The sequence below is a fragment of the Natator depressus genome, chromosome 10 (genome assembly GCF_965152275.1).
Source record: "Natator depressus isolate rNatDep1 chromosome 10, rNatDep2.hap1, whole genome shotgun sequence".
Lineage (NCBI taxonomy): Eukaryota > Metazoa > Chordata > Testudines > Cheloniidae > Natator > Natator depressus.
In genome coordinates, this window is record NC_134243.1 from 7,485,471 (window position 1) to 7,499,587 (window position 14,117).

Here is a 14,117-nt window from a genome sequence, read left to right on the forward strand (position 1 = left end):
TTTTCTCCTGCTTATGGTGCTAGCCCATTGGGGGCACCAAGCAGGAATATTTTGGGGGGCCCCCCCACACACAACACACACTAATAATTAATAGGGGCCCACCTTGAGCTGCATGGGGCCCTAAGCATTTGCTGACTCTGCTTATGCCTACCCCAGCTCTGACTGAAGGTAGGGCCACAGTACTTCAGTGCGCATAGTTCCAGTTTCTCTCTCCTAGATTGGGACAGCTGCCAAAGTGTAATGAAGATATTGGTTTGTCTAAGTTATCTACATGCTACCTAGCAGCATGCCAGCTAGGTGCCTGTTGCATAAGTCAAAAGCTTACATCTCGTAAACCACCCACTCTACTTTAGAATTCAAAACCACCACTGTTGCCAGCAGGTCAGTGGCCCAATTGTTTGGGATAAAAAAACAAACCAGAATTCACCAAAAGCTAAAACAAACTGCTCTCCGCTGCGCGTCCTAAAAGACACCAAACTGGCAGGGGAAAGGGCAGGTTCCTCTCAATAATTAAGGTACTTTGATATACTACCTTTATTGTTGGGCACTAACAAATTGGAACGCCACCACATCTGCCTGGGAGAAAGGAAGATTTGGGACTCAAATGTAACAGTGGCCTGTGTGACATGGGACAATTGAGAGGTACATCCTCTTCCCAGAGATAAAATCCTCTTTCCCTAGAGCCTGGTCTGCTCTTCCTTGTGCCACACATAAGCTAGGGAAATAAACTTTTGGTGAAAATAGCTTCAAACATGCCCAGATGAACTCTCTCAGCCAAAGTTTTTGGATATCTTTTGGAGATCTTTATTTCCCTTAGTGGCAGGATCCCTCTTCCCATCCTCAATACACCAGGGCCAGTTGAGTCACTTCCTTCTGAAGACAATGTCAAGCTCATTGTCTGTCATTTCACTTTCACTTTTCCAAGGATTCTGTAAAGTGCTTCATACAATGTTCTGAAAAGGCTAATTCCCTGTACCCATGATGGCTTCAACTGCCTGGGCTTGCCCGACCCATAAGATGTTGCATCTTATTTACAATGTCTCGGGCACAACAAGCTGTGTTAGTGAACATATTGTACATGAGTTAAAACCTCCACTGCAGTAAACACACGCAGTTACAAGCTGCAGACAATCAAGTAGCTAATTAGTAGCTAATAAGTTTAAAATTAGGATACGCTTTAGCTGCATGAGGGTCACTGCAGCCTTAAAAAGACAAGATTGAAGGATTCCTCTGAAATAGGTGTCTTCACACGTGCCTTAGAGCTCTACTGCTCCCATAATATATCCTATGAAGAATTTTTGATCGCCAAGCAAGGGAAGAAATGAATAGCAGCCAAGCAAGTATTGGTGTCAGTTGTATTAAATATCCAGAAAGGAACAGAATTAGCTAAACCAGTACAAGGCTGTAGTCTAGCGACAAGTAGTATGAACCTTGTTGGACAGACATTCTAAGAGCATTAATGAGTTCACCTAAAGTCTCGAGATGTCATTTCATACCTGTTTCTTTTCCAGTGGGATCCTATTGAGTAGAAACATAATTTGTGTTATTAACAACATCGCAGGGCCTTTTTAAGGGTAGAATATTGGATGTTATCAGCACTAAGGAAATGGTTTGGCAATACTTTTTTGGTGGGGTCTTTATTGCTGATGAAACCACAAACAAAAACTGCCTTCAAATAATGGTGTCTAACTTTAATTCCAAGTTTCCTTGGATTTTATGGGTTGAAGGTTCACCCTCTGTTCTCTTATTCCTCCTTTCTCATCTTTTCCGATTGGACATTTGGACAATAATATGGACAAATGATCTCATTAATTTTGGAAAAACCCTATGAAATCACAAAGAAATCTTAACAGTCCATCGTTAGTTTTTGAACTGAAGTCTATTCTTAATGTTGCGTGAATGTTTTATAGGTTAATTCCCATTTTCTGTTTGTGTATAGACTTTTGAAAAAAATGAATTGCAATAGCTTTATAAATTACCCTCCTTTAAAACAAAACATCATAGGGGCCACATAAATACATGAGAAAGAGAGACAGCAGTTTAAAACTCCTATGATGTTTTTTAAATTGCTGCTGGCTGAATAATTGCACAGCTGGGGCTCGTGTCTGAAGTCAGTAATCTCCAAAGCTATTAAACCAACTAGTCAGCTCTGCAAGACACAACTTGTTCGTGGAGGCTAGCAAGTCAAAAACTGTCTCCAGAATCTATCCTCCTGTTAATGGCCATTTTTGCAAGTTCTCAGCAACTTGGAACCACTGCCTTCAGCATCTTACATGCATGATCTAGTTTATCCTTGCAAATTAAAAATGGAGACTTGTCCTGCACAGAAATCTGGCCTGTTCCAATCTTAACTGCAAGTGCTCCTGTGGTGTTCGGGATCTCCATATCATTACTGTCAGTTACTGGGCAAACTGCATCTCTGCCTCCTCCTGGTTCTGTCAAGTGCACCCTGGCCTCAACCCTCTAGCCATCATCACCTGTCTCTGCGTGGAATCACATGATTCTCCCACTCTCGGACTGGGCCTATCTTACCAGATGTTTTACCATCATCCACACAGGGATCCTGGTAGGACTAACTTCCCTGAGCCTCTTCCATGGAGCTTTGCTCTGTCACCTTGTTGTCGCCCCACCCCCACCCCCGAGCTTCGTGACCTCTTCCTGGACAGCCCCTGGCAACTCACCCCCCCTTCTTTTCCTCCAAAGGCTTTAACTGTTTAGTGTTTAGTCTCCCTGCCTGACAAAACAGCTGTGTCGCTTCAGCTTAGAGCCTGCAAGCATGCCATTGTCTTCCAAGTGTGTGCTGGGGTGTCCTTATTTAGGTCTATTGTGTTACTTTCCTCTTTGCTCTTTCCACAGCCCCACGGTTAAGTTAGATCCATACAGTCCTACAGGAACTTCTAAGAGCCCAGTGTACAAGAACTTTCCCTCGCTGACCAATCATGCTCACCATTAATACAACAGTTACATCCAAGTATCCATAACATTATTACAGATCAGATCTATGTCCATAACCATTACAAAGCAGGAAATGGTGGTTTTTATCATAATGTGTTTGAATAAGTAGGAAGAGAGCCAGAAACAATGAAGAGAGTCCTCTTTAGGCAAACTACCTTAGCAAGGTTCAGGGAGAATCTCCTGTGGAAGAAACATTTCGGTATAATTACTTTTGATTCTGAAGTTTATCCTGAATGTGGTCATTCTGGGTTACTTTCTCTCTGGAAGGACTGATCAAATTGACTTCATTTGCCTGTGGGAAGACTGCAGTATTTGAACCCCTTTGTTATGTTTGTTACTAACCTTAGACAATGATTAATGTCCATTAAAAACAAAAACAAAAACCTGGGGGGGGGAGGGGGGCAACTGACAAGAATGACCCTCATTTGTCTGACTTCATTGAAACTGAAGTTAGGTATTTCAAAATATAATCCATATCCAATATTCTATCCTCGAAAGTGTTACGTGATCCAGATTAGAGCCATCAGTCCACACTGATGGCTTTAATATGTAATCAAAAAGTTCTCACATCTGGTCACATTCTCCATAATCTTTGTTTTGGTTTTGTTAGCCTCACGGTTCATAATTGACCTTTAAGTGTTGCTTTATTTGCGTGCTATTTGTATTTTGTTGCTTTTTCAGTGCATCTTACAGCTTATTTTGTGGTTTTTTTGTTTTGTTTTTTTTCCATCTTATTTCTGGCATTTTCCATCATTCTGTGGCCATGATTGTGGATGTATTTTGGTTTTGCCTGCCTTGCTGTATCTCTTGCTGCACTCCATAGATCCCCGTTGCACAGTCCTCTGTCATGGATGACATTGAGGAGTGGCTCAGTACCGACTTGGTGAGACTTGACTTTTTATATTTTGTTTTTCATGTAGGAAGTAGGACTTGTGCATATGCGTAACTTTTAATGCAAGCTATTGTTGCTCCTCCATGGTTACCTATACGGGGAGGGAATGACACCTTATAAAGCATATATTTGGGTTTTTTCCCCAGGGAAGGAAATAAATAAGTAATGAGCTGCTGTTGTATTTTCACTTCTCCTTTCTCAGTGTCAGAGGTGGTATGATTGTCAGGAATTTGGATTTAAGGAACCCAATGAAGGAAAGCATTTAAGCACCTGCTGAAGTCCACCTTTATTTAACACAGTATTTAAGCACGTGCTTAAGGCCTATTGAAGTCATTGGGATGTAAGCACATAACTTAATTTTAAATCTATGCTCAAGTGCTATGCTGAATAGCTGGACTGCTGAATTGGGGCCTAAGTTCTTTACAGTTAAACAGTAAATCTTACCTGTCTCCGTTTAAACTGGTGTGACAGCAGTTGCACACTTTCAAGTACTTTTAAATGTCTGTTCTCTGCCCCTGCACCCCTCTTCTTTTGGCTAATATTTTACAATCTTGAAACTTCACTGGGGGGAAGAAGGGGGAGTTTCTCTGCTGATTTTTACTTTTCCCTATTTTGACAAATGCTTAGTTCAGCCTCCTGTTCCCCAGTTCAAGGGAGCCCAAAATATGTGACTAGGCCTCATCACGGAATACTTCAAGGAAGTAACATCAGTACGGCTCAGTTGATGGACACGGTAGAGCAAGCTATAGAGTTATACACTAAGCCCTGGCTATGTGCTCATTAAAAAAACTTCTGTACAATAGAATGATGTTTACACCTTACATGATGCTTAATCTTCAAAGTGTTAATCTTCCCAAAACCCTGGTAAGGCAGGTGGTATTCCCGTTTTACAGATGGGGAAAGGGAGGCAGAGAAGTTACTCCTCACTTCCAAAGGAGACTAGAATTTTGGGGGTTTAAAATACTTGACAGTGTCATTTTTTTTTCATGTGGTAATTATTTGAAAATTATGCCACCTAGTTGGGATTTATTACAGTTTCCTTATTTAATAATTGTGAATTCTCAAATCCTGGTGAAACACATGCTGGATGTCTGAAGGTAAAAATGTACTAAACTTGTGGCATGTTAACCTTTGCTGCTTCTCCTGGACAACACACTAGCTTCCTATCACTTTATTTCAGCCTACCCATCTTATTCTTGTCTACATTCATGGCATCACCTGCTTTACAATCAGCTTTTTTTTTTTCTTCTCAATCATGAATTCTAAATCCAAAATGAACCATCCATTTTATTCAGGAAAAATACGGTCACTAAACATTTCATTGGGGGTTTCTATATCATTTGATTAAGCTTTTAAATAAGATGCACTATTAACGAAAGCCACAGCCATAATGTCCTAAAGGAATTGTAAAGAGATGAGGTGGCATCTCCTTTAGCTATTCAGTTTTGTATCAGGTTATGACTTCTCTTGATAAGAAAAGGTCTGCTGTCTTGGAACTGGAGTAGATGAAGATTAACTGACTGTCACTCAGGTCTAATGGGGAGTGCACTGATAATGGATGTCGCCAATAATCAATAGCACCATCATTTGGACTATTTCTCTTGTTCTGCAACACAGAGAAATACTGGGTCGTTCGTCTGCCTCCTGTCATGAGCACCATGTGACTCATCTAGGTCATCTTGCTCAAATAGCAACTGTGGTTAAGCAAAGGAGCAGAGGCAGTGAATGGTATGGGTTACTTGTAAACATGCTTAGGGTGAAACTGAAAGAGAAGTGAAGTATGTGTTCATACTTGTTTCTTTGTTCCAACTGCAGAAAGGAGAAGAACTGGAAGAAGGCGTGACAAGTGAAGGTAAGCAGAGAAGTCCCTGGCTTTCAGAGCGGTCCCAGTCCAGTGCCTTAGAGTAGAATATCCATATTGCTCTCTTCTGATACAGTCACCCAGCAGAGATCCTCTTCCGATCCACCAAACTCTTGGTAGCTGATGTTCCATAGTGTATCCTTCTGGAGCATCTTCACTGAAATGGGAAGTGGTGGAGAATTTCAGGAGGGATCTTCAAAAAATCCACTTGTTTGTGCTGGTTACCCTGGTAGGGTTCTGTGCTTCACTTCATCTTCACTGTATTTGTGTAGTGCCTCTGTAGCAACATTCAAGCCAATGAACTCCCTAAGCACTTAGAAATGATTGTCCCCTGTTTATTTCAGGATGGGATGTTTCTATTCCCAGTCTCCGGGACTCTTTTCTCTCACCCACCTTGCCTCCTGGTGGAAGAAACTGAGGTTTCTCTTCCTTTTCATCTCACCACTTTCCCCTTTTAGTTCCAATCTCCCTTCTGCTGACCTAGCTGCCATCTGGCACTTCCCTGGCAGATGGGCGTAACCTTGTATATTTATCCGTCCTGCCTCTAGCAGGAGTGATCAGGCACCTTGAGCAGCTTTTATTAGTTACTTTTAGAAAAACAGATTAATTAAGAGCTGTGTTAACATCCCAAATGATCATCTTAAAATGAGCTGTTTAAAAGGGTTAAATCATGAACACAGAAAGCTCCTATTTTAGCCTCATTAACAGAAAAAATAATTCTGCAAAAGCAGCCGCACTGGCTTCCAGGAGCAGGAGAAGGCAGGCAGACAGACAGCAGGATATATCCAAACAAGAGAGCAATCTTTTAATTAAAAACAAAAAACAAAAAAACCCAACGCAGTAGCCATATCCTAGCAGTAAGACATGTTGGGGCATATTCTATTGGCTCTGTGGGGGTAGATGCCATGCTTTCAGGGTGTTAATCCTGATGTAAACAGTGCATCTGATTTCTGAACTTTAACGAGACACCACAGTTAACGTATAGGTTGAGGGGTCAACGAAACATGCCCCGGCATGTCATAGAGCTGTAACGAGCTATACATTATATAGTGCTCAGAAAAAAACAAGCCCAAGAAAATGCCCTCCAACTTTCAACTCTTTTTTTCCCCCCCTCGCTGTGATTTTTCACTTTCCCTGGATGTTGCCCCACTTGTACTGTATGTTCCCAGACTTTGTTCCTGCCCAACATGCCCATACGTGTTGCTCAGAAACCAATCCTGGCACGTAGTGTGCCTATGCGCTTTGCTTAGTATGAGTGTGAGAGAGAGCAAAGCTCACTTAAGGGATTCCAAACGCCATAAGAATGGTGCGGGAACCTAGAAAATATTGACAGGCATGACTCAGATACCATCGATTGGAGTGTGGGGAATGGTCATTTCATCCTCCTTTCCCCACCCACCAGAATAGCACTTGATGGTATTTCTCCCTATGTTTGGGATCGCACCCTGGACTGGCATTTGAGTGTTGATCCACTCTGCTGACTAAACTGTATTACTGTGATGCTTCTTTCTTAGGCCCTCTGTACCCTCGTGAGGAAGTCATATTTGTGCATGTGGCTTGTGTCTATGAACGGTTGGCCCAAGGGATTGACAGTGGGGACAGAGCATGGGTTCTCAACCTAGGGCTCGTAACCCCATATTGACAGCATTCCCCCTCCCGTGTAGCAAGGTGGGAGGAGGATCGTTCCAAAGTGGAAAAAATTGAGACCCACTGGTAGAGAGCCTTTCACTTTTGTCAGCGGTTCAAATCTATCCCAGGTTGGATTTGACCATAAGTTATTACCGTCAGATAGCTGTACCGGGGGCCTTGTGTGAAATGAGTTTGGGTCTCTGTGCTAGTTCTGGTAGTGAATTCTCTGGTGTGGATACCTGTGCTCTGGGAACTGGACTAGCTGCTCACCTTGTTGGCAAGCTCAGCAAAGGGGTAAGAGGTTTTGATGGCCCATGGAGACAACTCTTATCCCTTGCGGGGTCAAGGATGGAACACACTGGGGCAGGGGGCAGCATGAGGAAGCTTTCAGTGATACTGCATATGCTCTGCCGGTCCTGTGCATGCCCAGAGAACAGTCAACGCACTGTTAGATTCGTGCAGAGGATGATCCCTGGTTCGACCCTAACTCTGATTCTTCTCAATGTTTTTTGCGTTGCAGAGTTTGACAAATTTTTAGAAGAACGAGCCAAAGCTGCCGAGACACTCCCAAATTTACCTTCTCCTCCGCTGGAGGCCCCCACTCCTCCTACGAATCCTTCAGGCAGGAAGAAGCAGGAACGCTCAGAGGATGCCCTCTTCGCACTGTAAAGATCGCTCTTGGCTACCTGCTCCGTGCTCTGCAGAAGAATGTCTCTGTACAGCCACATTGTCCTTTCACAGTTCTTGGCTAACCATGACCCCCTTGCCGTCCTGGTTTCATCAATTGCTTCTCTTGCTTATCTCTAAAATACTCTCTCTTCCCCTCCCCCCCCAGCTGACTTTTTGTATTAAAGGCCAGCTCTGCTCCTACCAGACCACAGTTCTCCAGCACTAGCTTAACCTCCCCCCACCCCCATTCCCATCCAAGCTGCATAAGAGCAGCTCCTAATGCCGAAAACCCCTTTAAAAACGCATGAGTATTTCTTTACCTTGTTGATCTGAAAGTGTAGTGAGAGCGGCCTTGCCTTTGATTTCCATAGGGATCATCCCCTTCTGCGGGTGCTTCCGAATAGGCTGGTCTGAGTGTCAATCCGCATGTAATTGCCTGAAATGGAATGGAGATGTATTTTAATTTTAGATACAGATGTCAAGGTATCCGCTTCTAATAGGTTTAGACAGCAAAGAACAACAGCTTTTCCCTTTCAACATGTACTTCACAAGTTAAAATTCTCCTCCTCCCCTCCCCCCATCCCCTAGTACTACATGGCAGTTGCTGTTCTCTACTCTGTGGTGCTTCCAGTGTGTAGTCTCATGGGATTTTTTTTCTCTGAGTTGACCTAAGCTTGCTCTGATTTGAAAGCAATTTGTTAGTTTTGTCCAGCAGTGCCGTGAATAGGAGAATGCTGGGATAAATGGCTATTGTAACACTAGAGATCATATGAAGTATTTCACTCACTGAGGGAGCTTTTCCCCTATAGTATTTTGTCTAGAATGTGTGCCTTTTTAAACCGGTTACATTTCTCCCTAGCTTGAGAATACTTCTCCAGTCATTAGCTCTGATGCTAAGCAGGCTCTGCCTTCATCTCCTCAACTGTTTGAATGACATCCATGCGAATGGATGGGACTGAAAAACGTAATGGGTGAGACTGGCCACACTGGAGGGGCATGTTTGCTGAATGTCCCTGGTATGCCCTCTAGCACTGGAGGGGTAAAAACAGAAATGTTGTTAAGAGGTAGGTCATCAGAAAAAGGGGCCAGAGTTGTGATTGCTTGTAGGAGACTTCCTAGGCAAATGGATACCGGGGGAAAGATTTTAACTGGCACTTTGGCTGTGAAGATGCAGATATTGGAGATGCAGCTCTTTATTTTCCTGCTGGAAGGTTTGGGCTCAAACACTGGCTGGCTGCGGTCGTATTGTATGTCATGTGAGACAGACGTGGAGTGCCCTTTGCAGGCTATGCCTCCTTACAACCACCTAGTGCTAAGAGGCAACTGTCCCCACCCCTTTTGCCTGCGTGCTTGGATTCTGTTCCTTTTGCTTGTCAGAGGAATAAACTAACAATGCTATCCTCCTGAAGCACTGGCAGCCCAGGGACCGGCATTTCCAGTATAGTCCTAAGCTGCTCTCCCTCATGCCCGCCCCCCCTCTCATCCCCTGGACAGATTCCTGGGTAGCAAGCCAGTGGAGCAAGATGGAACAATAGAGGTGAGAGTCCATACACTTCACAGCCGAGGTAACAGAAGTGCTCTTTCTAGAACGCTGTTTCTCCCAACTCACTAGTCGTTGTTCCTGAGGGCATGAGAATTTTTAGGCGGTGAACTGCTTCGTTTTGATTCCACGTGGCATGACTTCCCTGCATACTGCTAAGTGTGCACCACTTTCACCAGCTTTAGACCACTAAAACTTCTCTCCCCTGTGCCAGCTCCCTGAATGTTTATCTGAATTGGTTTTATTCTGGTCAGTCTCCATTAGCCTGCATGTGTAGGGTACTTCAGGGTTTGGCTAGGCCGTGATATATGCATGAAGCATGGTCCGTCCCCTAATGGCCCACTGCAGCGTGTTAGTCTTTTAGAGAGACAACCCCGAAGCAGAATTGTCCATGTTGACTCTAAACAAATGTAGCTTGCCACTAGGGGCAGACCTAGGGACCTTAGAGCATCAGTTATAGAGGGGAGGGGGAAGTGCCATCTCAGCCTGCGTTTGTTAGGATCTCTGAAACAGGCCAGCTGGGGACGGGGCTGTTCAACAGCGAGTCTTGGAAGAGGAGCAAAGCAGGAAGTTGCAAGAGAATTGTTGGGGGGGGCGGGTGAGGGGATTGAGAGCGGGGTTGTCAGTGATGGCAGCTGAAGGAATGTGACTTGTAAGTCTTGTTGGATAGAAGGCCAGGCAACATGTGATTGGTGAATGGGCTGCCGAGAAGGACTATACCAGCTTGCTCAAAGACTTTGGGGGAATGTGCGGTATGATCTCCAGTCATCCAAACATGCATGGTTTCCTGCCCTTTCATTCTCCAGCTGCCGCCTCGGCCCTCCCTTGCCCCAGGCAGCCCTCTCTTCCACTCCCCCTTTTTCTCTCTGCCCCTCTCCTTCCATTGCTTCACTCACCCTTGGTTCATTCCTCTTCATTTAGGGGCTGAGATTGTCCTTCCAAACCCCTGCACTGGTCTAATGTTCCTTCCCTGCTTGGATGTGCCTGTTCTCAGCCAGCCCTGTGCTGTGGAGAATGTATGCCTGCCTGCGAGTGGATTCAGAACTGGTGCCAGGACATGGAGATGGCTTGATTGAAGCAGGGGAAATGAAACCACCCTTTGCCTCTTCTCTGCCACCCCCACCCCCAGCTTAAATTCTGTGGCCTGGGGGCAGCTGTGAGGGCTAGATGTGCTGTGCTCAGCTAGAAATCTGGGTCTTGTACAGAACTTGAGTTACCTGAGGAGGGGAGGGCCAGTGGGATGGGATCACTGTGAGGCTTGGAGACAAGCTTGGCATCACGTGGTATTGCCATTGGAGATCTCCTGTGGAGTCCTCTTCCCCTAGAGAAAGACAGGTAATCTGCCTGTAGTTGTCCCTGACCTGCAGGGAAAGAAGGGGTTAAACCCCCTCTCCTCTCTACCATGCATAAACTAGAGTTGCTTCCTTGGAAAGAGACTGGTCCCTTGGGCAAGATCTTGGAGAGCTGCTACTTGGTTGATTGCAGTCTCTGATAGGGGAAAAATAAAATGGAACGAAACCAGTAAGGCTGAGTGGAAATATGCTGCTGGTTGCTGAGAGTCAAAGGGTCTCTGAGCTGTGCTTCTAACCTTACGAACCTCAGTCTCTGTGCGTTCCCCTTTACCAGCTGGTATGATCAGGGAGGCAGACATGACATTGGTTTCAAAGGGTAGCAGGTGTTGTAAGCGAACATCCGTTAGCTAATGGAGTGGGCTAGACATTAGCTAGGAAAACACCCCACCTTGGGAGAAATGAGCGCACGTGCTAGAGGAGATTGTGGCTAGTGAGTTCCGTTAACTTGTCCTCGTGCTCAGTCTTGCTTCTGGTCGGACCTTTGATAGATTATTTATTTAAGAACCACCAGTTCTCTTGTGCACATTCACCCCCCCACCCCCACCCCCTAAGGAGCCCTGCTATCCAGGCAGGTCAGATCTGGAGCCTAAAACGCTGGGGCCCGGCTCAGCATGCTGAGCACTCGTGAGGGCTGTAGAAGTCAAAAGGAGCTGCGAGAGCCCAGAACGTTAGCCCATGGCCTCTGTTGTAAACATCAGAGCTACTGCTGGAGCTTTCCAATGTCCTGCAACAGGATCTCCCATCTTCTCCGCTCTGTTCCTTGTGATTTGCAAGAATGGGAGCAGTTGAATCCCTTTTGAGGAAAGGAATGGCTTGTTCCATTTGTCCTTGGAAGATGGTTACCTCAATTACTCTTCCACCCCTTTATTGTAAATGCTTCCTCTACACGAGTGAGGAGAGAACTGAGACAGCTCTGGTATTCGTGGGTGAAGGGCAAGGATGTGTCAGAGGAGAGCAACATGGCTCAGCAGAAAGCCTTTCTCATCGTGCTTAGATATCACAGCTACGTACTCAGTGACACTAAATTAACATTGGGATCCGTTGCAAGTTCTAATGACACTTTATTCTAGGTTCTAGTATTTATTTTGTCAAGATATGCTTTCCAATGTGTTTAACATCTTCTGTCAACTCCTTGTGTGCTGGGATGTAAAAAATGAATTTTCTATTGAAATATACCTCTTTTGGGTTTTGGTTTTAAATGTTGCGTGTAGATTTCAGGTGCATCTTTGGCGAGTGTAATAGATAACAATGTGCTGTACAGACTTTTGGGATATTTAACATGTATGCAAGGTTCAAGGGAGAAAAAGAGATCATAAAAACTTAGTGTGGTCTCTCTTAAAGGGCAGAGTATATGTATGCTAAGTGGTCCGAGTTGGACCATCATGTAGCCTCCAATGTCCCTTTCTCCTGCCAACTTTACTAACCCTGTCCCCCAAATTACATTGACCAAATCAGCTCGGGTACCAGCATTTCAGGTTTGTTTTTACGCTTCCAGGCAGAGGGAGTTTTTAAGGAATGAAACTAGCTGCTTCCACCTTAAATGGAGGCCTTTACCCAGCCAGACCCAGCGAAGAGACTGGTTTCCTCCAGTGGTGTAGCCGTAGATCTAGACTGGGGCTTCCAAATGCCCAGAGGGAGTTAATTGCCCAACTTCTCTTGGATTTTAATGGGAGTTGTGCACCTCCTCGACTCCTTTGAAAGCCCCAGACAATGTGACCTGTATCTGCTGCCTCCCATTCGCTACTCTTCTGTTTCCACCAGTGAGGATGGTACATATGGTGGTGGAAGATGGGAGCAGATTTGCTCTTGTACCATTTTCTGTCTTTTTTTTTTTTTTTTTTTTTTTTTTGGCCTTGTAAATTCTAGGGCCTCCTGTGTTGCTGGGATGTGCTGTGGGGCAGGCTGACGCTGGTTGGCTCCATCCCTGGGCTGAGCTGATCGAGCTTGGTCTGTATTTGTGTACCTCCTCAATACCAACCCCAAGGCTTGAGGAGGCTGCCCTGGGGGGAAAAACAAAACTCAGGACAGTTTTTTTCAAGGAAATAATGAAGTAGCAATTGGTGGGTAAATCATATTCTTCTTGCAGGTAACCCTTCGACTGCCATAGGCATCCTGTTGGCATCTTCCCACTGCCTTTGTCTGACTGGCCCAGTAGAAGAATGCTGGCAGAAAACCCCTTCCTGCATGCATTTATGAGCACTCCGGTGCTGCTACCATCCACTTAATAACCCTCTCCTGCCCCTTTCTAACTGACCCCTGTAGAATCAGTTTGCCCCCGTGCTCACCATCCACAACTTCCCACACATAGCGGGTTGTCCAGATCACAACATGCCCTTTGACATGGGACTTAAAAACCTCTCCACTCTCATCCCTGCCTCACACAAGCAGCTGCAGCAATTGCCCTATCCATCTGGGCTAAGTGCAAGGCTCTGTTTGACTGCGAGCTGGCTTTGGTCCCAACTGGTGATTTACCCACCCATTGCTCCCTCCTTCTGTCTCCACCTAGTCAGTGGCAAGCATATGCCAAACGCACCCCTCCTCCCCCGCTCTGTGTTTTTATAAGTGTGAGTTCTTCCTCATTCTGTAATGTTGTTATGAGCTACCATTAACACTACAAATGTAACCTGTGTAATAGCATCTCTCTGTATATTAAAGCTGTAGGCTTTCCAGATAAAAGTGGATAATATTTATTTACTGAAGATATTGGGTATTTTTTTGTTTGGGGGAGGGGGTAGGGAAAGGGGACTTAACTGTTTAAAAATATTGACTATGTAAAAACAGAAGAAACACACACTAAATGTGTTGCTGTCTTTATGTAGAAAGCCAGTGCGTTTACGTAAGGATGATCCAAGTGTATTAATCTACCATCAATTAACTTACAGAAATCATCTCTCTAGTTTGGCTCTTGCATGTGCAATACTCCAATAAAAGCACTACTAGTGTGAACTGCACAGTGATGGCTTTGAATCTGTGTCTTAAATACACCTGGTGTCTTGCTTTCCTTGCCTCCTGCTCTTCCTAACCAGAACACTGATACGTTTATTTTTGTCCATAGCTACCTTGAGTTGCTCATCAGCCCACCAAGACTCAACATATTTCCAGTGTTCCTTTCACATGATGCTCGTTATACGAAGCCGTCTTTCAGGTATCTTGAGCACTAAGTCTCAGACTTTACCCACTTTTAAAATTGTCCTCTGGTGGGAGATGTTCTCTGCATTT

The 14,117-nt window shown here is 44.8% G+C and overlaps 1 protein-coding gene across 3 annotated transcripts in view; it reads left to right on the top strand.

The window, feature by feature from the left end:
- TOM1L2 (target of myb1 like 2 membrane trafficking protein) overlaps nt 1-10,149 on the top strand; it is a 62,264-nt gene extending 52,115 nt beyond the window's left edge. Inside the window, exons 14-16 of one of the 3 annotated variants that reach the window (XM_074965086.1) lie at nt 3,779-3,838; nt 5,663-5,699; nt 7,858-10,149. In XM_074965086.1, the coding sequence (XP_074821187.1) occupies nt 3,779-3,838; nt 5,663-5,699; nt 7,858-8,006 (246 nt within the window). In that variant the 3' untranslated portion in view covers nt 8,007-10,149. The remainder of the gene's footprint in view (nt 1-3,778; nt 3,839-5,662; nt 5,700-7,857) is intronic. The other 2 variants (XM_074965087.1, XM_074965088.1) reach the window with 2 other exon arrangements.
- Nucleotides 10,150-14,117: the final 3,968 nt, after the last annotated feature.